The sequence below is a fragment of the Psammomys obesus genome, unplaced genomic scaffold (assembly GCF_907164565.1).
Source record: "Psammomys obesus unplaced genomic scaffold, mPsaObe1.curated_primary_1811, whole genome shotgun sequence".
NCBI lineage: Eukaryota > Metazoa > Chordata > Mammalia > Rodentia > Muridae > Psammomys > Psammomys obesus.
Genome location: NW_026596443.1, coordinates 4448967 through 4474504, shown reverse-complemented (window position 1 = coordinate 4474504; position 25538 = coordinate 4448967). Strand labels below are relative to the sequence as shown.

The following is a 25538-nucleotide window of genomic DNA, read 5'->3' as shown; positions in this document are numbered from 1 at the left end:
TAAAGGCCTGGCTTCAAGTGCCTGCCTCCCTGCCTTCCTCCCTTCTTTCCCTTCCTTTTCTTCTGTTTTTGACAAAGGGTTTTTCTGTGTGGACCTGGTTGTCCTGGAACTTGCTTTATTGATCAGGCTAGAGATCTGCCTGCCTCTGCCTCTAATACCATCTCTGGCACCATCACCGTCCTGATCAAGCAAGCATCTTTCTTAAAGAGATGGAGGTCTCCTTGCACAGAATGGTCTTAAAATTCCTGGGTTTAAGAATTCTTCTTGTCTTAGCTTCAAATAGCTGGGGATTATAGATATGTGCCACTGTGGCCAGCTAAAATGTAAATAAATAAAGTAGTTGGCATACTATCTGGTATGTAAATGAGTCATCATAGGTTTTGTGATTGCCAACATGAAGCTGTCTGTTTCACACAGAGCATTGATTTCCTCTTAATGCTATGAAATAGCTGAACCCCCCTCTCCCAAATACAATCAGTTAATTTCTTTCCCTTCCAGCACAAAGCCTCCCTCTAGGTTCACACTGTCTTCTTCTTTCCTCACTCCCTCCTTCCATAGATTAGTATATAGGAAGGTAACATTGTGTCCTGCTCTCTGTTTACCAAGATAGAGTTTTGTGTGCAGATGACTGTACAGATTCGAGAGAATTCAGTAGTTTGTATCCCTGATTGCTCTTTGGCATAAATCACTGAAGCTCCTTAAAAATACCTGTGCTTGTTTCCTACTTGATTAATTCAGAATGTAATACGAGCACAACTGTAGTTTGTAAGAATCTGTGCTCAGTTTAGAGGATGAGTGAGGCATCTCATTGGAAAGGGTGAAGGGAAAGCTTTACAGTGTCAGTCAATATTATAAGGAGGATTTAAGACCTCAAGAACAAGGAAGCTTGAAAAGGAATGGCAGACTTAAAGAATAACAGGCATTTTTTGTGTGGTTGTTTTCAAAGACGTTAGGGTGTGAAGAGGCAGTAGTGTAGCTAGAGTGACACTACAGGTCAGATAGGAAAGCTTTATCTTGGTAAGGAGTTTTTATGCGGCACTGTTCCTGAAGATACTTGAGCAAACATCCACGCACTGCGTTAGAGAGCTAATGCAGACCAAAGTAAGGATCCCACAGTCTGACCTAGTGAACCAGTGTGTTTTATTGAAGTTACAAGAATCTGTGAACAGTTAGGAGCAGAAATGACTGTGAGATAGCTGCATTCCCAAAGCCCTCCCCAGAGTGGGTGACAGTTTACAAAGGGCAAGTCTCCAACACACTGCATAGCTCACAGGCAGCTCAGTAGATTGGAAGGTGTCCTTTCAGGTAGTTATTTGTTCTGAGCTGTTTCCAGGCACCTCAGCTGGTCTGAGTCTCTTCTAGGCAGCTCAGCTTGTCTGAGAGTGTCTTCAGCAGTCCTTATAGCTTATATGGGCTGGGGAAATAGAGGAGCCTAGTAAGTCTGGTTTTAGGGACTTCTGAAGCTGTTGAGTTGTTTACTTCCCCAACTTGAGAAAGCTTCACCTCTCCTTTACCCCCTTTAACATCCTCTGTCTTAAGGAGCTCCCTTCCAAGCTTGGTCTCCAAGGAAACTTCTGTACAGTGGGGGTGTATAAAAAGAGGGATATGGAGGAAGGATAGGATGCACTCTCTGATTTGGAAAAATCACCGAGCCCCTAGTTTAGAACATCTCTAAAATTCAAGTGATTTTAATATAATGGAGAAAATAAAGAGGACAGTGTTTCTATCTTAGGATGGAAACGACCGTAGTAGAAATGGTGGAAACTCCAGAGCCATAAAGCAGCAAAACTGACAGATTTTATCAAGGAAGGCTATATAGTGTTTGCTATACAGACAACAGAGGGCTAACAGGGTACCCAGTATATGATGAGCTCTTTACAAATCAGTGAGAAAGACAATGTCCCAAAGGAAGAAATAGGAAGTTTCTGAACAGAAAGTAGTTGCTAACCACATAAAAGCATGTCCAGCAATAATCAGTAATTGCAGAGTGTAGGATTTTTTTTTAACCTTTCATACAGATGAAAAAAGTAAAATTTTAAAAATGTAGGAATTGGCATCCTGATAACATTCTTGGTGGGATGTAAGAGCGGTATAACTTTCCTGGTTATCAAAGCTTAAACTGTAGCTACTTTTGGACCCAGTTGCCCCACAGGAAGTAATTGTCTCCTAGAGGAAAGTATTACAGTACATTTGTAATGCCAGAGATAGTAGACCATGTGAATGTTGTACTTAACTAGTATATGTTAATTTTTCTACCTTGAAGTAGAAGTGGAAGAGTAGCCCTTTATGTCCTGCCACAGTATTTTGTACTTTTTAAACTACCATAGATCAGATTCGCATATTACCAAAAACAAAAACAACAAAAACCCTAAGGAAGTGCTAACAGTCCTGTGCCCTAGGGAGTTAGATGAGAAAGACTTTGGAGGCAAGAAAATCAGTTAATAGATTTTTGTTCCTGTTGTTGCTGTTTATTCAGAAGTGAAACTCGGTAGTATAAATTGAAGATGTGCTGGTATTAATGAAGAACACAGAAGGATATTTTAAAAATTGGAACTATAAAGTTAAACTATGTGAGTTTGAAAAACAAAATTACTAAAGGTGATTCTGGAGTGTGTAAACTGCAAAGCACATGATACACGAGAAAGGGGGAAAAGAGCCTTTGAATAGGTAATGAGCATCTCAACATGGATTTTTGATAGTGTTTGAATAATGAAATGAGTCTGGTCCTGTCAGCTCATCTTAGCATGCTTTGTGCTTTCTTAACACTTGTCTGTGTTCTGGTTTTACTACTGTTTTTAAGAAAATGCTAATATTTTACAGTGAAGCAATTTCTAAGTGTAATTTTGAAACTGTTTGTGCTTTTCTATTTTCAGAGTGCACATTTGGCCATGATTGATACTCTAATGATGGCTTACACTGTAGAGATGGTCAGCGTAGAAAAAGTAATTGCATGTGCTCAACAGTATTCAACTTTTTTTCAAGCCACAGATCTACCCTATGATATTGAGGATGCTGTCATGTACTGGATAAATAAGGTAGGCTTATACTTGATTGAAAATGCTTCTAATAACTAAACCCCTCAGGTATGCATTGCTCCTGCACGGCTTTTTGTTGTGAATCAAAAGCATAAAATAAAAAGTTGTACAATGCTTGAGATATTTTATTTTAAAAAGCGTAAGGCTGAACACAGTGCTTAGTATGTGATCTCAGCACCTGTGAAGCTGAAGCAGGATTACTGAATTCAAGGCCAGACTGGGCTACAGTGAGACCTAGTCTTAAAATGAAAGTGTTGAAATGGTGAAACAGATTTATATATATTTAACAATAGCTATAATTACTGGATTTTTGCAAAACTCAGAGTATTCAGAATAGAGAACCACATAGTGAGCAGTGAATATTTTTGGATGATTTAATTCTCACACATTTCTTATTAGGAGAGTCTTAGGTTTGTTTAATCAAATTATACAAAATTGTATTGACTGTGGATTCATTTTCTTAGAGATTTTTTTTGTTTTGTGCTTTGAACACGGTTGAGTTCTTATAATTCTCCTTGTCATTTGAGTAGTTAATTCTTTTTGACCCACATCCATACATTCAGTTTTTTTGTTTTTGTTCTTGTGTTGTTTTTTTTTTTTTTTTTTCATTCAGTTTTGAGACAAGGTCTCACCCAGTATATAGGCCTGACTGATGAAGCTTGTTGAGAGCCTTTTGCCCTGTCTCTCAGGTGCTGGGATTACAAACTTTTTGCCCCCATATCCGGATGGATCTACTTTAATTTACAGTTGTGATTGCAGAGATAAATTAAACCAGATTTGTGGCCTAGCACTGAACAAATTAGAAGTTAAAACTTAAGGTGTCCTTTCTTAAATGCTTGCATGAATCTTGTCATAAGCTAAATTGGGCTGGAGAGATGGCTTAGTAAGTAAAGCATTTGCTACATCAAGTCCAGAGTTCCGATCTGAACCTACAGAAAGCTAGCAGCCCACCTGTAGTTTGAGTGCTTGGAAAGCAGTGACGGGGATTGTGTGCAGTCATGACTACAGTGGCTGTGTCATGTCTAGAAGACAGCATTTCCCAGCAGTCCTCTCCCTTCTCCAACTCTTATTTCTACCTCATTTTCCATGAAGTTCCCTGAGCCTCTGGGGCAGGGGATTATGTAGATGTCCCATTTGGGGATGAGCACTCAACAGTCACTCATTAACTCTTTGACCAGCCGTAAGTCTCTTCAAGTACTACCCACTGCAACAAGTATCTGACCAAGGCTGAAAGCAGATCTGTGAGAATAAACATAAATATTTAGAAGGCAGTTTGATACATGCTCTTACCCACTGCTAGACTGTGTGTGTGTGTGTGTGCTATAATATGATCTGCCAGGCAAGTATGCCCACTGGTACCAAAGTGGCATGGCAGTTATGGGGCTAACAAAACTTCTCTCAGATTGGATTTGAGGCTTCCTCACAGGAGGTAATTCCTGTCTGATACTGTAAACTTGGATCAGAAACCTGTGGCTTGGCTATAGAGACAATTAATTCCAGCAATTTGTCCTCTGGTCACCACATCGAGGCCATGGCATGTACGTGGCTAACGATATTGAACACCTTTAAAAATATTTATAACCATTTGTAGTTTTTCTTTTGAAAATTCTGTATAGTTCCATAGCCGTCTTTCTCCAGCCCCTTCTGTATGACTGCTCATGTGAATTGGTGTTAGATTTCCTCAAAAGCTTTTCCTGCACCTGTGGAGATGGCTGTGTAATTCTGTCCTTGAGTCCATTTATTCCTGCATCTCTGGAATTAAAGCCAACCTGATCATGGCTAATGATCTTTTTGATGTATTCTTGAACCAAGTTTGTAAATACTTTGTTGAGAATTTTTGCAACTATATTTATCAGAGAGTTTGGTCTGTAATTTTTTTTTCTGTTTTTGTTCAGCGTGTCAGAATAATATTAACTTTGTAAAGAGTTTAGCCATGTTTTGTTTTGTTTTGTTTTTCCTTTTCTGTTTTATGGAATAGATTGAGATGCATTGGGTTTAGTTCTTTGAGGGTCTGGTAAATATCACCAGTGAATACATCTGGGCCTGACCGTTTTTTTTTTTTGTTTTGTTTTTTGTTTTTTTTTTTTTTTTTTTTTGGTGTGGGATATGTTTAATTGCTGCTTCAATATCACTGCTGTTAGATCTTTTAAAATTGTTTTCTCATCTTGATTTAGCTTTGATAAGTCATAGGCACATAGAAATTAATTTATTTGTGTCTTCTCTTTCTGTTCATTAGTTTGGCTGAGTTTTGTCTTCTTTCCAGAGAAGCAACTCTGTGTTTCATTATTTGTTCTTTTTTGTGTTTTCATTAATTTCTGCCCTGATCTTACTGGTTTCTTTCTGTCTACTGATTTAGAATGTGGCTTGTTTTTCTTTTTCCAGAGATTTAAAGTATAACATTAAGTCATTATTTGAGAGCTCTCTGACTTCCTAATGTAGGCACTTAGAGCCATAAATTATCTTCCACCCTAGTACTCCAAGGACTGCTTTCATTCATTGTTTTTTGTAGTGTTTTGGTATGTTTTCATTTGTTTCATGGCTTTTTTTTCCCTTCTTGATTTCTTCTAGGCCTTCTTCCTCAACCAGTTCAGTTTGCTTTATTCTTTCCATGAGCTCTAGGGTCGGTGGGATCTGTAGCCGTAGACCATTGTGATAAGGTAGAATACAAGGAATTATTTCAGTCTTCACATATTTGTTGACTTTGTCCTGATGTAGATATATTTTAAAAGAAACTCCCATGGGCTGCTGGGAAAAAAGGGTATACTTTACAGTGTATGGAGGGAATATTCTGTATATACCTCAAGTCCTTTTGATTTGTGGTGTCATTCAGATGTCTTTCTATTGATTCTTTTTGCCAAAATAACCTGCCCATTAGTGAAAGTAGGCACTGAGATTGCCCACAGTTGTGCTGGCATTAATTTGTGACGATGCATTTATGTAGTGATGTCTGTTTTATGAAATTGCATGTACCTATCTAACATCCTCTTAGTGGATTGTTCCTTTAACCAGTTAGAAGTGACCCTCTTTTTTTCTTTCTGTTCTTTTTTTTTTTTTTTTTTTTTTTTTTGCCAGTTTTGGTTTGAATTCTTTTTTGTCAGAAACAGCAACATCTGCTTGTTTCCTAGGTCTGTTGGCTTGGAATACCCTTTTTCATCCTGTTGCCCTAAAGCAGTGACTCTCAACCTGTAGGTCACAACCCTGTGGGGGTCACATATTCTCCATACTAGATATTTACATTGCAGTTCATAGCAGTAGCAGAATTATAGTTATGAAGTAGCAACTAAATAATTTTATGGTTGGGGATCAGCAGCACAGCATGAGGACCTAGATTAAAGGGCTGCATCATTAGGAAGGTTGAAAACCACCAATGTAGACTTTGGTCTTCCTTAACTGTGGTTCCATCCTTCCCAGGATGCACTTCACATCTACTCTGATAGTGTCAGATTTCTCTTTGATTCTTTAAGCCAGTGAGGTTACTTTTCTGCATAAGTTCTAGTCACTCTTTATTGTATCAGTTGTGAAGAGGCCAGTGTCCTGTTTCATTTCTGTTGCTGTGATAAAATACCCTGATAAAAGGTAACTTAGAAAACAAAGGGCTTTATTTCAGCTACTATTTCTAAGTTACGGTTCATCATTGTGGGCATATCAAGGGAGAGACTTCAAACTGCTAGTCACATCCTACCCACAGCCAAGAACACAGACAAATGAATTCATGCTGCTTTCTTGCTTGCTTGTGCTCAGTGTCTCAAGTCTTACACATTTCATTACATACACACAGACACTCAAACGCACACACAGACACACGCGCATGCACCACTTTCTCCTACTCCTGCCATTGGCGCACCCACAAGTGGGCTCTATCTCCCACATCAGTTAATTTAAGACAGCCTCCGCTACGGGTGTCCACAGGCCGACCCAATGTAGACAGTTACTCAGTGAGACTCTTCCCAGGTACACCTGTAGGCTGTGTCAAGTTTTCAGTTAGGGTGAACACCTTAGAAGTGTGAATACAGTCCATTGTGTTTATTTCTTCCTAAGACTGAGTCCTTTCCTTCTTCTGCTTGCCTTTGTTTAACTTTATTTACAGGTTTTGTTTTGTTTTTTTTTTTAACACATGTATACACACTTGCGTTCATTACTGTATGTGTTTGGTGTTCTGGTTGAACACAGGATCTCACATGGTAGCTCATGCTCCACCATTTACATGTGTATAAAAGTTGTTATCTCTGACAGGCTTTGTGTGTTGAATGCCTAGTAATACAATACATGTTAAAAGTATAGTAAGCTCTCACTAGAACTGGAACTTCCCAGTATCTGTCATACAGTAGGTGTGCAATGTTTACTGTGTAAGTTGTAGAACTGATTTTAGAGTTTCAAGTAAAGTTCCCTCTAGGGTAGTCTTTTCTAGTTGTAAAAGTGACATTTTCAATGTTACTTGTACTTAATATTGGGACTCTAACCATGTCAGTTTATTACTAAATTTTAATGTAAATTCAAATTGATTTTTATATTTTAAGGTAAATGAACACTTGAAAGACATAATGGAACAAGAACAAAAGTCTAAAGAGCACCACACAGCTGAAGCTCCAGGAGGTCAAAAGGTATACACCACAGTGTCAAATGTACTTATGATGATACATTCGTTTATTTTAGAGTTACCAGAAATTATTCTGGGAAATACAAAATAATCACTAATATTTAATTTATACAGAAAGTAGAAACTTACTGAATTTAGTTTTTAAAGAATAAAAATGATATTCTGTAGGACACCCTGAGATAGCAATATTAGACATCACTTAGATTCCTAATGACTTCAGCTACATTGCTCATTGCTTTATGCTTCTGTTTATTAGAGAAAGACTATTCCTTTCTGAGAGTTGGTCTACTAATGTCTAAGGATCTAACCTTTTTACTTAAAGAATATGGATGTATTTTTAAGTACAATATGTGATTCTGAACCTCTGAAATAAAATTATTTGTTGCTAAAATCCTTGATATCCTAAAATGTGATTCTGTATGGGGAGAGCAAGTGAGAGGAGATGATACTGATATTGCTACTAGAAATTGGTGAAGTTGTAAGTAAAGTGTTAATTAGCATAAACCTGTGAGAGCTGAATGAGAGCCCCTCTGTCAGAGGCCCTGCTTTAACTTGCTAATTGGATGGTTCTGATTGACTTTTCCTTTATCCTACTTCCCTTTCTCCCTCCACTGCTTCCTCTGAAGTCTCCTTCCAAATGGTTTTGGAAACTGGTTCCAGTAAGTTTTCCTCACTGCTTCGATTTTCTCTCCAGACCGTAATGGTATTGGTGGTATTGTTTATAGCTTGCTGGTATTGTCATTTCATACAAATCTCTTTGTCATTAGTAGAGGGATTAGGTTTTAAGATATTTTCTTAAGGATGGTTTAAAGAATAAGCACACGTTTGCTCATCACAAAATCCACAGACCATTATTACTGCTGCATGTGGGTAAAACAGCCTGTGGATACAAAATCTTGCTAGTATTAAGAGTTTCCATAAACATGAATTTGAATAATCACTTGTGTTAGTTGTCTGCATGATTAAATTCCTTTTGGTAGAACCATTTTCTTTTTACCCTAACTGAAGATAACACTTTACTGTTTGATGAAAATCAAAAGCTTTTCTGTGTCCTCATCAGTATTGTACCTCAACTGTGTGAAAGTATGGTTTGACCTGATGATTGATGCCACAGACCGGCTTAGTCGGGCTCCCGGCGTCCGCGGGAGAACAGGGCTTTGGACAGGAAGACACGGTTTCGGCGATGAATTGACAGATAGAGACACCTTGATGGTTTTGACTCTGCTGCAACTTTACTGAAATCAAGCTAGTATTTTTATACAAAAGGCACCTTAAAATTGGCATACTTCCCAGAACATTCACACTTTTACCAAGAATACAAAGTTTACATTTTAACTCAAAATGCAATCAAACATAAAGCAGTGCCCACAAGAAATCTTGGCCTAAAAACTTTTTGATCAGAGCAAACAAAGAAAAAGAAACCTCAAATGTAGTTTCATTATTGCTAACCAGTGAAGAGGAAAGTCAGGAGCTAAGTCAGATGCCTGCCAAAATCTTTCTCTGTATCAAAATCTAACTACACCTTTGTTAACCATCCTCCCTTATGTCCTGCTTAGATTTATAATCTTCCTTAGAAACAAGGCACTGAAGGGAGGGGAAACCCCGCCAGCTGCACCTCTCATGCTATTTTTTCTTAAGAAGGAGCCTATTATTTTTTCACTATTTTTAATGCCTATTAATACTAAATCTAATTTATTACTTTTCTTAAAGTTATTATTTTTATTAAAGCCTTTAACAATCTACTAATAATAAATTTCTCTTATAAAGTTAGTTGTGCTGTTTTAGGAGTCACAGAGAAAGATCAGAGAATTCATTAACCCAGCCCCAGAGCCACAACTGAAAAAGCGTAGAAATCTCAGAATACGTCTCTTTTCCAAGTGGGATGAGTCTGCCAAGGACCTTCCAGGGAGCGAATTTCCGAAGAAAGCGTGTCCCCCGCCCTGTAGTATAGGCTACTATGGCGACACTGGCGTGAGTGTTGGCAGATTGATGTTTCAGGATTAAGTGTGGACAGCTAAAGCATTCTAAGACCTCTTATACACCATCCTGATAAAAATATAACTTAGTGGGCTGCATAGATGGCTCAGCAGTTAAGAGCACTGGCTACTCTTGCCAGAGGACCTGGGTTCAAGTCCCAGCATCCACATAGCAGCCCACAATCAGTTCATAACTCCAGTCCCAGGGGATCACACACCCTCTACTGACCTCTGAAGGCACCAGTTATGCAAGTGGTGCACCAGACATACATGCAGGCAGAACACCCATACATATATGTAAGTGAATATATATGTGTGTGTGCATATGGATATATCATAAACATTGATATAAAATATGGTGGTCTTTTGAATGCTAGATTTTCAAGTTTATAGAGGGACTATGAAATATTTTTGTGCAGAGAATTTATAAAGTATGGCCTGGGTGTGTTTTTCAGTTGACAGAGTGCTTGTCTAACATGCATGGAGTCCTGGGTTTGTTCCCAACACCCAAAATTGCATAAATTAGATGTGATGTCTACATACCTGTAGTCTCAGCACTTGGTAGACAGAAGCAGAAGGATCAGAATTTCACATTGATCCTGGGCTATGCAGTGAGTTCAAGGCCCGCCTGGGATTCAGTTCAAAACAAAAGGCATGTTCAGTATTAAAAAGTTCCATATAACTCAGGGACTTCAGATAAACTTGCCTAGAAATTGTACAAACCTTACATTAAAGTTCATTTGCTCAGTGGATTTTATTGGATATAATCTTTAGGAAAATGCTTTGGCCTATCACTCATAAATATCTAAACCATAGACATTTATTGTTAGCTCTTTCTCTCTCTCTCCTTATTCATAAATGCCGCTTGGCAGAGGGAATAGAATAAATGAAACCAGTTTTGTTTGTGATACTAAGTTGGTTCAGTCCGCCTCTTATGCTAGATAACTGGAGAAACGAAGGCAGGGCTGGGACAGTGCTTACTACCTGGAAAGGGATCTTACAACTGCTCTGTTTTCTTTCTTCCTTTTCTCCTCTCTTCCCACACTCTTTAAATTATCTCCCAGAAACAAAATGAGAGTTTTTTTAAGGGTGATATAAAAGTTAGTAATCAAAGATGTCTCACAACTGTAACACCAGCATTCAGAGGCTGAGGCCAGAGGATTGAGATATCAAAGCCAGCTTAGGCTGCATAGATACACCACCATCTCCCCCCAAAAAAAGAGAAAAGGAAAGGAAAAGTAGAACCTGTGTGCTAGATTGCACATGTATGTAATTTGTTTTTGTTTTACAAGACAGTGTTTCTCTGTGTACCCTTGGCTGTTCTGGGCTCGCTTTGTAGACCAAGCTGACCTCGAACTCACAGAGATATGCCTGCCTCTGTCTCCTCAAGTGCTGGGATTATAGGCATGCACCACTGTACCCAGCTACGTAACTGTTTTCTGAATGTAGGTGATATGTGAGTTAGGTATATAATGTCTGCTTTGCGCTGCTCAAATAAATAAATAAATAAATAAATAAATAAATAAATAAATAAATAAATAAATAAATAAATAGAGGGATTTCCCCCAAGAAAAAAACATACCTCATGATTTTTGCTAATCAGTAGGCAGGGAGAGAGAAACAGAAAAACGTATCTTTTCTTCAATGGTGCATATGTGTTTTGGAGGATGTCACTTAAAAGAATCTAATTAGAACTTCATGTGTTAAGTATTTTGTTCAATAAAGTTGAATTTTCTGGTTTTATTCTCACAAGCATTTTTCTTCACAACTGTATTTTAATTATAAATTGCAGACATGACAGTTTAAATAGAATTGGAAGAAATAATTTAAATTGTTCTTTTATAAAAATGACAACTGAAGCTGGAGGATGGCTCAAGAGTTAAGCGCACTTGCTGCTCTTGCAGAGGAACCATGTTCAGGCCCCTGAACCCACGCGGCGGCTCCAAACCCTCTGTAACTCAGGTTGCAGAGGTTCTAAGCCTCTCTGCTTCCACAGACACCAGGCACACAGCTGGTGTACACATTTACATGCAGGCAGGGACCCGTAGACATAAAGTCGATATTTTTAAAGTGACTACTCCGTATCAGTAGCCTTTATAATCATGCATTTGCCAATAAAAGGCATTATGCATCGTTAATAAATTGTATTCTTTTGGGCTTTAGTAAAGCCTCTAGTTCATAGCAGCTAACTGTTGCCTCTGTGTGCTCAGTAGTGTACACTGTGTGTCTGTCATCTTTTTAAGTGCCCCAGTAATTACGGCAAAGTAGGTTCTACTATTCCCATTTTACAGGTAAGGAAAAAGAGCGTTTAGGTAAGTTGTCTGAAGTCATAGGTAATAAGTGGAAGAACCAGGATATAAGTGCAGGTAATTTGGCTCAAGAATTTCTCTCTTAACTTTTTACAGTGTTTCTCATTTTTAGAGAGCTGCCTTAACGTTTTTATTATTTTGATTTCTAGATATAAGGTTTTCCTGTGTAGCCTGGCTGTCCTCAAACTTGCTCTGTAGACCAGGCTGGCCTCTTGACACTGCCACCGCTAGTAATTTAAAATCTGTAAACTTAATATAACATTTTAACAATGATATCAAATTTAATTTATTATAGTTACGCTATCAAAAACAGATCTGAACACTTTGCATTCAAATCAGTTCTGTTCATTTACTGATTAAATTTTTGTTTTCTTTAGTATTAGACTTAAGACTGAAAGTTCTTACACAGAAAGACAGATTTGAAGGGCAAAGGTATCATTTGAGAAAACATAATTATAATTGCTGTCAGAATTGGGAGCAGCTAGAAAGTACTATCCAAGGGAAACAGGACCAAAATACTCTGTTTCACCTGTCCCCCGGGTGTCAGGCTATAGGGCACCAAACATCAGAACCAGGGACAGAGCCCAGTCTAAGTGTCTGCTCCCTCAGAAAGAGAAGTCTTTGCTTTCTAAAAATAACTGTGTCTGGATAAAAATGTTAAGACAGAGGCAGGTGCCAGCTGAGGGGGTGCACACCTTTAATCCCAGCACTCGGGAGGCAGAGGCAGGCAGGTCTTTGTGAGTTTGAGGCCAGCCTGGTCTACAGAGTGAGTTCCGGGACAGCCAAGACTACACAAAAAAACAAACAAACAAACAAACAAACAAAACACCAACAACAGAAAAAAAAATTATTGTTGTTATGGTAAATTTAACCTGGGTACTGTATTAATGCCAAAAAAAAAAAAAAAAAAAAAAGAAAAAAAGGCTGAGGAGTTGATAATTCTTATTTCTCCTTATTTATATTTTTCAATATGACTAAGAACTAGAATTTACAATTCTGTTTTGTTTGGTTTTCCTTGCGTAATTTAGTATTTATTTAGAACTCTTTATATTATAGGCTCGTTACAGGAAGGAACAGACATTGCTTAAGCAACTGCCTTGCATTCCATTGGTGGAAAACTTGTTGAAGGATGGTACGGACGGCTGTGCACTGGCTGCTCTTATTCACTTTTACTGCCCTGGGGTTGTCCGCTTGGAGGGTAAGTGTTTCAGGGGTGTATTTCTAAATGCATAGATGGCAAAAAATATTTAAACCAACAATATTTAGTAACTGATGGAGTTTAGAAACATTTAATTCTGAGAAAGTTGATAACTTTCTGTCTAGTGGCTATTATTATAAATACGTTTGCTAAAGAGATTTTACATAATTGTGTATTTGTACTGTCAGTAGTTATGAAGTGTTCATAGTTAACCCAAAGTTATCCCCTTTTTTATTTGAAGATATTTGTTTGAAAGAAACTATGTCTTTGGCTGATAGCCTGTATAACCTACAACTGATTCAGGAATTTTGCCAAGAATACTTAAACCATTGCTGCCATTTCAGCTTGGAAGATATGCTTTATGCTGCTTCGTCCATAAAGGTAAATGAAATCATTCTCTTTCTGCCTTTTGTTAAAGTTTAAAAGCTGGGACAGCAAGCTGGAAATATATCTCAGTATACAGTATTACCTGTCATTCACAGGACCCAAATTCAGTCTTCTGAAATACTAGCAATAGAAGTGGGGAGGGGCAGGAAGAGTAGGAGTTCAAGGCCAGTCTGAGCTTTGTGATGAGTCTAAGGAGCCAGGGATACAATTCTATCTCTGAATATGAATAAATATAAGTAAAAGCTTACATATTAACTTTATCAGTGAAGAAGTTGGGAGGGGGTGATTTTTTTCTCTTTAAATATCCGTTGCTAGCTACAAGACTTTTACATTATAAAGGTAAAGTCATATGTAAGTTGATCTGTTGTTTTAGTGTGGACAACGTAGAGTATGAATCATGAAATAGTTTTTGATCATAGATAACTGTAACAAAGGTGAGATTCTTTTTTAAAGCAAGCCAGGTGTGGTGTGTGCCAGTAACCCCAGTGCTTTGAGACTGATAGTGAGTTGATTCATGCGTTATAATGAGACAGCCAGCAAACAGAGCAAATAGAGCAATGAAGCTCTCTTTTTCATGAAGAATTTTTAATTAGAGAGCTAAATGTAAAGTGTCAGTGTGTTGGGACGTGTGTCTGTGTGGAGTGATAGATAGGGCTGTCACTCCTCACTTTTATAGAGGTGCTGGGGATCCAGACTTGGGTTCATGCTGCCCCACTGAGCCATCTGAGACCTCTTTGGTATATTTTTAAAATCAGATGTTGAATGCTCCTTTTGCTTAGGATGTCTTTGCTTCAGGGTTTGGGCCTTCCACATGAATTTCAGGATTGTTTTCTCTAGTTCTGTAAAGAATGTCATTGGAACTTTGATGGGACTAACATTGAATCTATAGATCACTTCAGTGATTTGGCCATTGTAGCAATATCAACTTTGTCAATCAATGTGCTGTTTCTGTTTCACAGCTTTAGGGATAAATGATCTTATAATATTGTTTGTTTGACCGAGAAGCTTGTCTTGGTGGTAACATGTTTCTGTTGAGCAGAAGTCAGAGGTGCAAGGCTAGTCCTCCTTACAAGTGCTCAGGAGCCCCTCTTGTGGTGATGCTAGTGCCTTATACTTGAAATTCTTTTCTTTTAGAACTTTTCTTTCACAATTTATTCATTATATATCCTGATTAAAGCCTCCTCCCTCAACTCCCCCCAGTCCCACAATCATACCTCCCCCTTCCCTTCATCCCCTTGCCCTAGTCTACTGAAACGGGGAGTTCTCCACCATTGCCATCTGCCCATAGTTTGTTAAGTCTCATCAGCACTGCCTGGTTCCTCTTCCTCTGTGGCCTGGCAAGGCCTCACCAGGGCAAGTGATCAAAGAATAGTTAACTGAGTTCATGACAGAGGCAGCCCCTTCTCCCCTCACTCAGAGATCCACATGGAGTCTGAGCTGCCAATTGGCCGTATCTGAGCAGGGGGTCTAGGTCCTTTCCATGAGTGGTCCTCAGTTGGTACATCAGTCCCTGCAGAACCCCCTGGGCTCAGATCCTTTGGCTTTGTTGGTCTCCTTGTTGGGCTTCTGTCCCCTCCATGTCCCTCTATCCCCATCACTCTCTTCTTCCATAAGACTCCTTGGAAATTCTTACTGTCCAGTATCTTCTCTTCTTCCTTTGTCCATTTCAGAATCTCCAGAGGGCAGAAGATAAAGCTAATGATAAAGCATTTCCTAATGAGGCACTATTCCCCATGACTCAAGTACTACTTCTATAATATGACATGAAAATTTACCATATACCTAAAATGTATATATTTTTTAAAAGTTGTTATAGACTAAGTTTGGTAGTGTTCCTTCCTGTCAATTCTGGAGAATAGAAAAGAATATAGACTTTCAATAAACCATATAATCCTGATATTTAGATCATTTTGAGCATAATCCAAATATAAAAATATTTCCTTAAGTCAGGCTCATTTAAAATAAATAATTGTCAGTAAAATTTCTTTGTTCATATTCTGCATTTTTAGCTTAATTATCATAACCATAAGTTTGAATTTAGTGTACTATCTTAAGATTAAGCTCCAGAGAGCTTCCTTGGTCCATATTGCTGGGCACCTCATTTTCACTTTAACTTTTAATAGTGGGGGTTTAGGAATGTATAGGAAATGAGCACCACCTTATAAAAATATGTTAGGATATAGCTGCTTTAGAGGACTGTTGGACATTGCCTAAGCAGGTTCCTGTACTAGATCCTAAGCACCACCCAAAAAAGCATTGAAAACTCAGGCTATGTCCTAGTTGGAGCCTAGCTCCCTTCCAGTGTACTTGATAAACTGTTCTTTAGGGGAAAGGGGTGGCCATCCAAAGGCACATAAAAGATTACTTATGATGGTGAAAAGTTAGAAATGATCCATTTTAGTGGGATCATAAATTTGAATGTTTTATAATGTAAGTGATCCATGTAAAAGAAGATAGTTCAGAGTTTTGTTGCTTTTGCTGAATAGAAAGCTCCCTAAGATACTGCTAAGTGAGGGTAGTGTTAACAAAAGTATATAACCTTGTGTGTATGTGTGTATTGTAAACCTTTCTCTCCCCCCTCCCCCTTCAGGGCTAGGGATCAAACTTGGGAACACTGACCTATCTTCTCAGCCATTTTTCCCTAAACGATTCAGTGTAATAACTATTTACATACTTTATTAACTATCAGTAAGTAATGTGGAGGTGGTTTTAAGTATCCTGTGGGGATTAGAGAGATGGCTCAGCTGGTAAAGGCTCATACTACTAAGACCAATACCCTTAGTTTTTTTTCCCCAGGACTCACATTGTTGGGGGGAGAACCATACATCACAATCTTACATGAGGGACTTAAACATCCATAAATCTTTGGTGTCTATATGGGGTCCTGGAACCAACTGCACATAGATCAGATAGGGTCAGATACATAGATTCAGAAAAAAGATCTTCAGTATAATTATAAAACAAAAGTAACTTTTTCTGAGTATGGTGTTGAATATGGGAGAAGGTGTTAAGGTTTCCTAGACTTCTCATTCTACACTGTTTAAACATGTAAATGTATTTCTTAACTAAAGGAAGTAGGGGTTGGAGAGATGGCTCAGAGCTCTTCCAGTTTAGTTCCTAGTACCCATGTTAAGTGGTTCACAACTGCCTGTAACTTCTCTGATACCCTCTTCTGGCTTCTGCTTTCATACACACAAGTCCACATGCAGACACATGCTAGCTTAGTTTTGGTGGTGCACACCTCTAGCCCCAGTACTCAGGAAGTAGGGGCAGGATGATTTCTTTGAGTTACGGGCCAATGTGGTCTACATAGTGAGTTACAGGCCATCCAGAGCTACATAGTCAGGTTCTGTCTTGGAAAAAATGATTTTAAATTATTGTTGTACCATTTCTGGAATATGACCAATTTATTGCCATTTAGTCATAATTTTATAATGAAATAATCTCCAGTGTAGTTACCAGAAAAATTATTTCTTTAGTTCTGCCATCTTATGGCCAACTATTGCCATTATGTTATTAGGACAATTCTTACCAAGGTCCTTAAAATAAATACTCCTTTTCTATCAACAGATAATTACTGCTCATTTAAGGGGTATTGTTTCAAAAGATAAAATAATCTCCTAGTTATCTGTACTAGTTGAGTAGAACCTAGTGCCTGTACTTATGAAGTTTATCCTTTGGCTTTAAAAGGTCATAATGATCTTAATGAGCCAGTTGGCCTTTTGTTGCCGTAAAAGGCATTGGAGTAAAGGATTGAGGAAAGGTTTATTTCTAATTAGTTTCGGAGGTTTCCGTCCATGGACAGCTGGCTCTGTTTTGTTTTTGTCTTTTGGCCTTTGGTGAGGTGGACCGGTCATGGTGGAGAAGGCCTAGTAGGGCAAAACTGTTCTTCATGGTGAACAAGAGGCAGAGAGAGTGCCTGAGCTAACTGGTTCCTCTTCCTCCTTTTATTCCTTCTGGGCTGCCAGCCTCTTGAGCAAACGTTCTAGATTGTTCTTCTCCACTAGCTTAATCAATCTTCCCCAGAAATGCTCTCCTAGACTCAACCGTGCATGCAACTCTACTCCTAGGTATTTCTCAGCCTCCTCTTGGTGACAGTGAATATTAAGCATTGTCACAGATTCCTTTGTCAACATTTGGGTGTTTTGCTGACTTAAGTTTTTGTTGTTGTTGTTGTTATGGATCAGTTTATATATTTCTTCAATAAATATTGTGTTCTGAAAACTGTTTTAGACTAATGAACGTATAATGGAGATCGTAAGCTTTGCCTTTCTAGGCCTTGAAGTCTGGTGTATTGGCTGACAAACTTTGGAGAATGTGATGTTTGATAAAGCTGGTTAGATTTTTTTTTAATGGTCAATCTTTTTTCCTTTTATTAAAAATAGATTTTTTTTTTCACAGAATATATCCTGATTACAGCTTCTACTCCCTCTACTACTAGCTCTTCCCCACCCTCCTCAAATTTCCTCTTTCATCCGGATCCACACCCTTTCTGTCTCTCATTAGAAAACAAACAGGCTTCTATAGGATGACAGTAAAATAAAATAGAATAAAAACACTAACCTGGAAGCCAGAGAGAGGAGAGAGAGAGAGAGAGAGAACCTGTAGGTAAAAGATGTTAAAAATAATTAAAACTTTAAAAAGGAAGCCCTGAATAACATTATGAGACAGGGAGCCTCCAGAGATGCCATTTTGTTCATTTTTTCTTGGCCATCTACTGCTGGCATCCAGCCTGTCCTTAAGAGTAGTTTGTTCCCCAGTGCAACTCTCCTGGAGGAAACTAAATTTTCATCTGCAAGTAGTTAGCAATTCAAGATAGAGCTTCTGGATTAGGGATGGGGAATGCCACTTCTCCTTTGGGCTCTAGGACCCCAGCTCATGCAGACTGGTGCAGACCCTGTGCTTGCTGCCTCTGTCTCTGTGCGTTCATATGTGTGTTGATCATGCTGATTTGGAGGGCCTTATTTTGGTATCCTCCATTCCCTCTGGTTCTTACATTCTTACCAACTCTTCTGTGGGTTTCCCGAGGAAGGGATTTGATGGAGACATCCCCTTTAGGGCTGAGTGTTCTAAGGTCTCTAACTTGCCTCTTAATGTCTGGCTGTGGGTCTCTGGAGTACTGTGCTACCAGTAAGATAAGACTGTAGTAACAAGATCACTTTATAGAAAGGATCTCTTTCAGTTTTGGTCTTTGAGATTTACAAAGGCAAATGCTCTGTAGGCCATTATCTATGTAAGTGTAGCCAGTGCCTTAGGGTTCATACAGTGATGGTTATAGATATTAGCAGTATTTCAGAGCAGAGAAAGATCAGGAACCTCCTAGTTCTGAGAAGTCAAGTAAAGTGGAAAGTCTGTGGTGAACTGAACCAGTGGTGTTCTGGATGAGTGGTACAGTTTAGCATGAGACTAGAATGGTTCAGGCAATAGAAAGGGAAGAAATGAAGGTTTAGTGTGAGTCTGTTCTAAAAGAATTTCATCCAAAGGTAAGAGTGTAGGGGTAAGGAGAAATAGAACATGATGGTTTAGTGAGAGAAGGTCGTCAATGGAAGAAAGTTGAGAGGAAGGATAAGTAATAAATAAAACCAGAAATGCGAAGCTAAAGGGAAGGCAAGCAGGATTGTGGCCTTAGCCACAGTGTAAGGGATTGAAACTTTAAAAAAAAAAAAAAAAAAGTACAAAATTCATTAACTTCAAATAATAGCTGTTTATGTATATGAATTTGAATATCTGGGAATTTACAATGAAAACAAATAGTGAAAAGTACAGTAGACATCCTAACAAATTCTGTCTTCTGCTCTGTGTCACCCTGCACAGTGTCTTGTGTCTCAAGCTTATCAAGTCCACTGAGCTGGTTTTGGGAAAGTGTCAGAGACCTTCCTTTTGTCACCTGTTTCTTCCAGTCTTCTTTGTTTTGCTAAGCGGCAGCAACAGTTGCTGCAAACAGACAATTTGAAGACATCCTTGTTTCTTTTGCCTTCTGGAGCAATAGGATGGCAGAGATGAATATGTGAATATTACCATCTTAAATATGAAAAAAATCCAGGCAGTGAACTCTAAGGAAGTATGTTTATGTTAGTACCTTGTCCAAAATTAGCAGATATGCAGAAGGGAAAACATCAGAAAACCCCCATATTTCCAGTGATAATGAGGAAAACGGGTTTTGTATAGTGCTATTTTTAGAAACACATTAAATAATCTAAAATTTAAATTATCCTTCATATACATTTTAATGTATAAGCCTAATTCTAATACAGTGGGAAATCCTCCTGCTCAGGTTTCAAGAGTGCCTCAAAAAAATAAATACAAATAAAAACCAAGATCATATATATGCATGTATATATGTAGTTACAGATTATAATCCTACGGAAATAAGCTTTTGAGAAGAATTATCTGGGAATTTACAGTGAAAACAAGTTTTCAAGTATAAATAATATAACATTGTTATCCATAATGTTTTCAAAATTAGGAGGCATTAAATTATAAAAAAAAAACAATGTTTATGTTTCAAGATTATTTTAGTCATAATCTATAGAGTGTAGTGTTATCTAGCACATGGATTACTATTAAATTTAGCATTATTAAACATATGGATACAATATTTAAATTATATATTTAATTACTTTTCAAAAAATCTTAAATCTTTTTTTTAATGGTAAATACTCTTTATGTACTTGTTTGGGAAGAAAGGACTTTTTTAATCTCAGAGTTCTACATAGCTAGAGATCATGATGACTGGGAGATTCGCTCTGGCGTGTAAAAGAAAATAGCAGAAGTCTGAATATGTGTATTTACAAGTACTAAACTGTTTACATCTGGTTTAATAAAGCATGGTGAATATTTTTAATAGTGAGTGAGTAGAATTCAAATCTATATTTGAGAGAATAAAACATAACTGTTTATTATTCATATATGGTTAGCTTTACCTAATTTAGGGCTTCTTTTAATTTTCTCAACTCTCTTATATAGAGTAACTATTTGGTGTTCATGGCAGAACTGTTCTGGTGGTTTGAAGTTGTGAAGCCATCATTTGTACAGCCTCGTGTTGTTCGTCCACAAGGAGGTAATTAGTCTTTGTAATTTTTAATGTAGAAAAATTGGAACTTTATAAATTTCATCTGGTTTGGGGGTTTTTGTTGTTTGTTTGTTTGTTTTCAAGACAGGGTTTCTTTGTGTACCCTGACTATTCTGGAACTAGCTCTGTAGACCAGGCTGGCCCCTCATACTCATAAAGATCCACCTGCTTCTGCCTTCCCAATGCTGGGGTTAAAGGTATGTGCCACCACCGCCCATCTCATCTGGTTTTTCTTTTAGGTAGAAGTTTTTTATTATTTTAGGTTGGCACCGAATTATCTGCAAAAAAAAAAAAAAAAAAAAATAGTCCTTGTATTTGATATCTTATGGTATGGAACTTTTACTGTTAACTGGGTGCCATCTACTTCTCATTTCTTATTAGATTCTTTGTTTTTACATTATGTTACCCAAATTCCACTCATAGTAAGACTTGACCTTAACCTCCAACTTGATCTTTTGTTAAACCATGAAACACTTTCTGGATGTATATTTTTAAAACTAGCAGCGTTTGTTATTACAATATAATTATGATAAAAGTAATAAGAAAGAAGAGGTCTGCTGTAAAAGTCCCTAGGAATAAAGGACTATGAATTGCTGGCCAGGGCTGGGAACATGGCTCAGTGGTAGAAAACTTGCATATAGTTCTGGGCTCAAACTTCATCACTGCCAGAAAACAAAATAAATAAATGGATGGATGGATGGATGGATGGATGAATAAATAGATAGATAGATAGATAGATAGATAGATAGATAGATAAATAAAATAATTCCTCCTGAATTTTTTCATAGAGCAAATGTGTTTAGCACAGTAAAACTGGCTTTCATTTTAAAATCAAACACATTCCTACAGGAGATAATGCTTCTAAGTTTAGCATTTCTTCTTAGCTTAGAACTTTCTTCCAGCAAAAATCATGGGACTAGTTCTTTATGCTACAGTGGCTATTGTGCCCAGCACAAAATGTGATTATTCTGTCTCCAAGCTACTTAGCAGCTTTCTTTGTTACCATTTTCTTTTTCTAATTACTGTAATCCCTTCCTTCCCAGAGATATAAAGAAAAAAAAAGATTAGGGAGAAAGATGAGGGGGTTGTATAATAGCAAAAGAAAACCATATCTTTCTGGTGGGTATAATCTTAGTTTATAAAGTGTGCTGCCTTCAGGCAACATTCTGTGTAATATGAAATAATATGTATTTGATCTATCCTGGTACCGCAAAGCCACTTAAAGTAGATTCTAAATAGTGACCTGTTAGATAAAAAATAGTAGCTAAAAAGAAGTTAAGGCCATTCATGAAGGTTATTTACCTTTAGTAATTATCATAACCAATATTTATACAATATTTTGCAATTTGACATTTCAGTTGCATTGTTTTTATGATTTCATATGTGAAACCCACCTCTCAACAGTAATATTCAACATCATTAACATTGCATTAAATATCAGTCAAAACTAAGGTGTTCACCTCCGCAGAATTACTTACAAGTATGTAAGCTAGCTACAATGAGGGTTTTCCAGTGAAATTCTATTTTTAGTTAACTACCAAATTACCAGCTATGTCATAAAAAGCAAACCGAAACTGACCTTGTGTCTCTAAAACTCTATGAAAATGTTCACAATATTAAGCACTCAGGCTTGTCCTTGCTTTGAATACCTGTATTTAATGGTACCTTCCCTCATTAACCTTAAGTAAAATTTTAAAAGTCAGATTATAGCAATTTATTCTTTTGATCTTTTGGAAATTATTTGAGGGTACATTTATATTAGAAAGAGTTATTTAAAAGCTAGCTGAGGTAGTTCTGGGGTCCTAGGCTTGATCACCAGCACAGAAAGGAAAGGAGAAAGAAAAGAGAGAAGCAAAGAAAGAAACAAAGAAAGGAAGAAACAATGGAAAGAGAAACAAAGAAAAGAAAGAGAATGAAAACCATGATTAGTCTATAACTAATAAGGGAAGAGAAAGTAAAATTTAAGTGAGTGCTTAAGGCTTAGAATGTCTGAAATAATGTTAGAAATAAATTGAACATACAAATTTGAAATTTTATCTTTCTTTCCAGCTGAGCCTGCGAAAGATGTGCCATCAGTTCCTGTCTTGAATGCTGCCAAAAGAAACATCTTGGATAGTTCATCTAGTTCAGACTTCACCTCAAGGTAGATTCCACAATGAATGCACTGTTTCCATGTGATTTACTAATGAAATCAAATAATATATTTGCATTAAAAGGGGTTTTTAAATTTTGCAGCTAGATTTGTAGATTAAGTTAAAATTAGCTTATTCTTTAATAAGACCTATTTTAATTTAAATGTAATCGAAATTTATACTGAAATGAATGTTTCATAAATAGGTTTTTAATGAACCAACTCTGAGAAGTGGGAGATAATTTTCTAAGTTCCAAATAAGAAACCTAAAATTAAACTTTCGCTGCATTACTCCTATTATTGGAAATTACTTAATATTGAATATTGAATTATTAATATTGAAAAATATCTAAGAGATGATTCTTTGGCCTCAGGGAACTTTTAAAAGTATATCTGGATTTTCACATTTTTAACCACATTTACTTATGTGTGTAAGCACATGTGGAGGTCAGATGGCAGTTTGTAGGTGTCAGCTCTCTCCAGTTTTATGTGTTCCTGGGAGCAAACTCAGATCACCAGGCTGGACCACAGGTACCTTTACCTGCTGAGCTGTCTTGAACTGGATTTTTAAATTTCCTATTCTTTAAAAAAAAAAAAAAAATCTTTGAAACAGGTTTTCCCCACTTATATTAGTTACTTTTATTGCTGTGATAAAACACCAAAAGCAATTGAAGGGAGAAAGAATTTATTTTGGGTTATAGGTCTAGAAGAGTCCAGAGTGGGGGAGGCTTGGCGGCAGCAGCCAGAGTAGGAAGCTTAGAGCTCTCATCTTCAGCTGCAAACACACAAGCAGAGAGTGACTGAAGTGAGGAAAGGCTTCCAGACCTCAAAGCCCACCACAGTGACACTTCTCCAGCAGGACTGCCCTCCTGAAAGTTTTATAGCCTCCCTGAACCACAGCTGGGACCCAAGTACTCAAATGCCTTGGTCAGTGGGAGCCCCCTTTTCTTTTTCGTCCAAATCACCTGACCACACCACTGTTTTGTTTTCTGGTTACTTAGTTAGTTATTGAGAGGTAGCAATTAAATAAATAAAATATTGAGTCTTTGTTGAATACTTTGGTCCTTAACATCAGGAGCTGAATTGAAAGTAAAGTAAGAGTAATCTAATTAATACCAGGGTAATCCTGACTACTAATTTAACATATACTAATCCCCAGTATATGTTAAAGCCATTTGCTAGTTTAAAATATTTATTTGTTTGGTTGTTTGTTTGTTTGTTTGGTTGGTTGGTTTTTCAGGACAGGGTTTCTCTGTGTAGCTCTGGCTGTCCTGGAACTGCATAGACCATACCAGTCTTGAACTCTGGGACCCTTCTGCCTCAGCCTCCAAGTGCTGGGATTAAAGGCATGCATTGCCACATCCAGCAGTTCAATTTAAGAAAACTTTAAGCAGAATCTATATGTTGCCTGCCTGCCTTCCCTTCTTTCTTTTTCTGTGGTTTTTATTGTTTTGTTTTTGACAGGATCTCACTCTGTAGCTCTGGCTGGACCAGGATGACTGTAGCTCACAGAGGTACACTGCCCTGCCTCCTTTGTGCCGAGGTTAATGGTGTGTGCCACCACATCCAGCCTTAGCTTTTCATTTGGACTTATTACAACTTGAAATTTATATTGACTTTAGATGCTCCAGGCTTCTTATTTTGTTTAAAGTTATTATTTTTTCTTGATTTTTAGAAAATCATGGAGATCTATTAAAATTTACTTTAAAAAGTCATTACTAAAAATTTCCAAGTACTGTGTGCATTAATTCGTGGCCTAATTATGTAAAAATAAAAACTTGCTCTGAAGCTGTCACTCACTCACATGTGAAAAGTTTTTGTCAAGTATGTGTTCATGAACTCAGGGTTTGACTGAACTTGCAGTATCCTATTTCCTCTATGTTTCCTGCCTTCATGGACTTTCTGGTGTCTGTAATATAAGGTTTTCTCCCCTTAGCCTCCAGTTTACTACTGTGAATTTTTTTACTATTTGATTAAGTTTTATCTTCTGAACTAGTCTTGCAGTTTAGTGCAGAAGGATTAAGTTACGAAGTACTACCAATCTCATGCTGGGATATTGCTCAGTTACAGAATGCTTGCTTAGCATGTACAAGCTCCTGAGTCTGACCTCCAGCACCTAAGAAAAGGAAAAGGGTGTGTGTGTGTGTGTGTGTAGGTAATCTGGGAACACCTGTTTATTTTTTCCATATGGGAAACTTTCTAAATATAATTTCCTTGGTGCTTTCCTGGCTGACTAAATTTCTTCCCTTGAAAATTTAGAAAATGCTCAGTATTCTGGATCATCATTCCTATACTTGCCTACCTTCTATTCAGAAGTAAACAGTGAAGCTTTAAGAGTAGATGATTCAGTCATGACTAGGATAAGGACCCTGAATGAACAGTCCCCCATTGTCTTCTGGCCCAGGAGAAATACAGCTTAGGTTCTATGGAGACTCATCCTCTTATTGTAGATAACCCAGTGGCTGCTTTCTCTCTCTTTTCTAGGAGAACCCTAATAACCAGGTAGATTCTAAATTGTTTTCCTTGAAGAGTTACTGTCTACTGTCGTCCTAGGCTCCTAGGTCCTCCACATGATCCTTCATAGAACTTTTGAGGAAGGATTTGATTAATTTTTCCTCTCCCTGGGAATAATGTCACATCTACAGATGCTACCATACCTACACTAAAGGTCTTACGAATAGAAAGAAGGCAGCCACAGCAAAAGGCAGGTCCAGCAGCACCCCTACCCACCTAGCTCCTGGCTGACTGGAGTATCACATAATCAACTCTGTGCAAGTTTGAAAATGAGACAGTTAACCAGTTTTTACATCAGGTTTTTACATTTGGGGAGGAA

General features: G+C 37.6%; 1 protein-coding gene across 4 annotated transcripts in view; it reads left to right on the top strand.

Moving 5' to 3' along the window:
• Nucleotides 1-25538, top strand: part of Camsap2 (calmodulin regulated spectrin associated protein family member 2) — a 79416-nt gene that overhangs the window by 37192 nt on the left and 16686 nt on the right. For 2 of the 4 annotated variants that reach the window (XM_055598065.1, XM_055598064.1), the window contains exons 3-9: nucleotides 2874-3035; nucleotides 7553-7636; nucleotides 8259-8291; nucleotides 12974-13115; nucleotides 13357-13496; nucleotides 20469-20562; nucleotides 22624-22717. In XM_055598065.1, coding sequence (XP_055454040.1) covers nucleotides 2874-3035; nucleotides 7553-7636; nucleotides 8259-8291; nucleotides 12974-13115; nucleotides 13357-13496; nucleotides 20469-20562; nucleotides 22624-22717 — 749 coding nt within the window. The remainder of the gene's footprint in view (nucleotides 1-2873; nucleotides 3036-7552; nucleotides 7637-8258; nucleotides 8292-12973; nucleotides 13116-13356; nucleotides 13497-20468; nucleotides 20563-22623; nucleotides 22718-25538) is intronic. The other 2 variants (XM_055598067.1, XM_055598066.1) reach the window with 1 other exon arrangement.